General features: G+C 50.5%; 1 protein-coding gene across 1 annotated transcript; it reads right to left on the bottom strand.

Moving 5' to 3' along the window:
• Positions 1-13: 13 nt before the first annotated feature.
• LOC120027909 (keratin, type I cytoskeletal 9-like) lies at positions 14-1198 on the bottom strand. Its single transcript, XM_038973003.1, has one exon. It carries the CDS (start codon positions 1196-1198, stop codon positions 14-16), a length of 1185 nt encoding a protein of 394 aa, XP_038828931.1.
• Positions 1199-3186: the final 1988 nt, after the last annotated feature.

Below are 3186 nucleotides of genomic sequence, written 5' to 3'. Positions count from 1 at the left end.
GAAGCCCCACCTGCTACCAGCTCCATGAAGGACCCCCTGCTGCCAGCTCCATGAAGCCCCCCCCTGCTGCCAGCTCCATGAAGCCCCCCCTGCTGCCAGCTCCATGAAGGACCCCCTGCTGCCAGCTCCATGAAGCACCCCCTGCTGCCAGCTCCATGAAGCCCCCCCTGCTGCCAGCTCCATGAAGGACCACTTGCTGCCGGCTCCATGAAGCACCCCCTGCTGCCGGCTCCATGAAGCACCCCCTGCTGCCGGCTCCATGAAGCACCCCCTGCTGCCGGCTCCATGAAGCACCCCCTGCTGCCGGCTCCATGAAGCACCCTCTGCTGCCGGCTTCATGAAGCACCCCCTGCTGCCGGCTCCATGAAGCACCCCCTGCTGCCAACTCCATGAAGCACCCCCTGCTGCCGGCTCCATGAAGCACCCCCTGCTGCCGGCTCCATGAAGCACCCCCTGCTGCCGGCTCCATGAAGCACCCCCTGCTGCCGGCTCCATGAAGCACCCCCTGCTGCCAGCTCCATGAAGCACCCCCTGCTGCCGGCTCCATGAAGCACCCCCTGCTGCCGGCTCCATGAAGCGCCCTCTGTTGCCAGCTCCATGAAGCCCCACCTGCTACCAGCTCCATGAAGGACCCCCTGCTGCCAGCTCCATGAAGCCCCCCCCTGCTGCCAGCTCCATGAAGCCCCCCCTGCTGCCAGCTCCATGAAGCACCCCCTGCTGCCAGCTCCATGAAGCCCCCCCCTGCTGCCAGCTCCATGAAGCCCCCCCTGCTGCCAGCTCCATGAAGGACCCCCTGCTGCCAGCTCCATGAAGCACCCCCTGTTGCCAGCTCCATGAAGCACCCCCTGCTGCCAGCTCCATGAAGCCCCCCCTGCTGCCAGCTCCATGAAGGACCACTTGCTGCCGGCTCCATGAAGCACCCCCTGTTGCCGGCTCCATGAAGCACCCCCTGCTGCCGGCTCCATGAAGCACCCCCTGCTGCCAACTCCATGAAGCACCCCCTGCTGCCGGCTCCATGAAGCACCCCCTGCTGCCAGCTCCATGAAGCACCCCTGCTGCCAGCTCCATGAAGCACCCCCTGCTGCCAGCTCCATGAAGCACCCCCTGCTGCCAGCTCCATGAAGCACCCCCTGCTGCCAACTCCATGAAGCACCCCCTGCTGCCAGCTCCATGAAGCACCCCCTGCTGCCAACTCCATGAAGCACCCCCTGCTGCCAACTCATGAAGCACCCCCTGCTGCCAGCTCCATGAAGCACCCCCTGCTGCCAGCTCCATGAAGCACCCCCTTTTGCCAGGCTCTCATTTTCAAGTCAACACTACAGTCCGCGGAAGCTCCAAACTTCATTCTTGCTCTCACACTTTGACTGCCACATCAATACAATTTCTGCTGATGTTCCCTGCTCATCACTTTGGATGAATTGGATTGAGCTCTATTATCTGCTGGAAAAGAGGGATGACTACTAAGTGTTCACTGTATGTCTGTTTTACCACAGACTACACCCTTTAACCAGATCTAGATCATACAGCTCAGGGCAACGCCCACTGGCTACACTGAACACAAATACCATTTACTTTTCACATAAGATCATGTCGCTTATCCTTCCCTCATCAATAGCCTGTGATGAACTATCTCTTATTGAGTGGAGAGAGAGGGAGTAAAGCTTCCCACCCACTCTGCTATAGAGAAGTAGAGGCTGAACATCCTGGAGACCTTGTGGGCCTAATTAGTCTGATTATGTTCTGTTGTTAATTGTTCCCCGCTGCAGTATTCTGTATGCACGTACCCAGGCCAGTGGGAAGTCATCCGAGAATTTTGATGAGTAGGTATCCTAAGGAGATGGTTCCCTCTGTTGTTTGCCCAATCAGCTCTGTTTGTACATTGAACAAAAATATAAACTCAACATGTAACAATTTCAACAATTTTACTGAGTTACGGTTCCTATAAAGAAATCAGTCAATTAAAATAAATAAATTAGGCCCTAATCTATGGGTGCAGCCATGGGTAGGCATAAGCCCACCCACTTGGGAGCCAGGCCCAGACAATCAGATTGAGTTTTTCCCCACAAAAGGGCTTTATTACAGATAAAAATACTTCTCAGTTTCATCGGCTGTCCGGGTGGCTGGTCTCAGACAATGAAGAAGGCAGGTGAACAGGTGAAGAAGGCGAATGTGGAGGTCCTGGGCTGGCGTGGTTACACATGGTCTGCGGTTGTCAGGCTGGTTAGACGTACTGCCAAATTCTCTTAAACGACGTTGGAGGCGGCTTATGATAGAGAAATTGATATTAAATTCTCTGGTAACAGCTCTGGTGGACATTCCTGCAGGCAGCATGCCAATTGTACGCTCCCTCAAAATTTGAGACATCTGTGACATTGTGTTGTGTGACAAACTGCATATTTGGAGTGGCCAGTTGTTGTACCCAGCATAAGGTGCATCTGTGTAATGATCATACTGTTTATTCCGCTTCTTGATATGCCACACCTGTCAGGTGGATGGATTATCTTAGCAAAAGAGAAATGCTCACTAACAGGGATTTAAACAAATTTGTGCACAAAATTGGAGAGAAATAATATTTTTGTGCGTATGAAACATTTCTGGTATGTTTTATTTCAGCTCATCAAACATGGAACCAACACTTTACATTTTGCATATTTTTTATCAGTTCAAATGACAATAAGCAAAATGGCTCCCTCGAAACAGGCAGAGGAAGTGTTCACAAAAATGCAAAGTTTGCACTTGTTTTTATGCTACTTTAGAGTACCATAGACTAAGCTGGTGGGCTCTGTGGATTGTGGGCTCTGGCTAGCTAGTTCCAACCATAGACATGACACTGTTTTACATCTGTCTACTGGTAGCCCATTTCAAGCTTTGTAGCGAAGTCAAACACTGTCCAACATCGCCATCTGCTGTTTACATACAATAATAACATTATTTCATTGACAATAACTATTTTAAGGATAATGTTGGCCATCTCATTAATTAAGAAGTTATTTTACTTAATTAGCTAACTAAGAACATTTATTTAAAATGAATAGAATTCGGATCATTTATCCAGCTAGCGACTAGCTTTCTTTCTTATATATATATATTTTTTTTTAAAGTTAGCTAGATTAAATAAATATATTGTATCATATTGCTTCTCTACAGTATTACTTTCACATGAAAAGTGATTCCACCATCCCTCAC

This window comes from Salvelinus namaycush, chromosome 33, assembly GCF_016432855.1.
Source record: "Salvelinus namaycush isolate Seneca chromosome 33, SaNama_1.0, whole genome shotgun sequence".
Classification (NCBI taxonomy): domain Eukaryota; kingdom Metazoa; phylum Chordata; class Actinopteri; order Salmoniformes; family Salmonidae; genus Salvelinus; species Salvelinus namaycush.
This window is presented reverse-complemented; position numbering and strand designations above follow the sequence as displayed.

Bases quoted from the DNA above. Each gene is read 5' to 3' on its own strand.
- LOC120027909 (XM_038973003.1), bottom strand. From the start codon at position 1,198: ATGGAGTTGGCAGCAGGGGGTGCTTCATGGAGCTGGCAGCAGGGGGTG.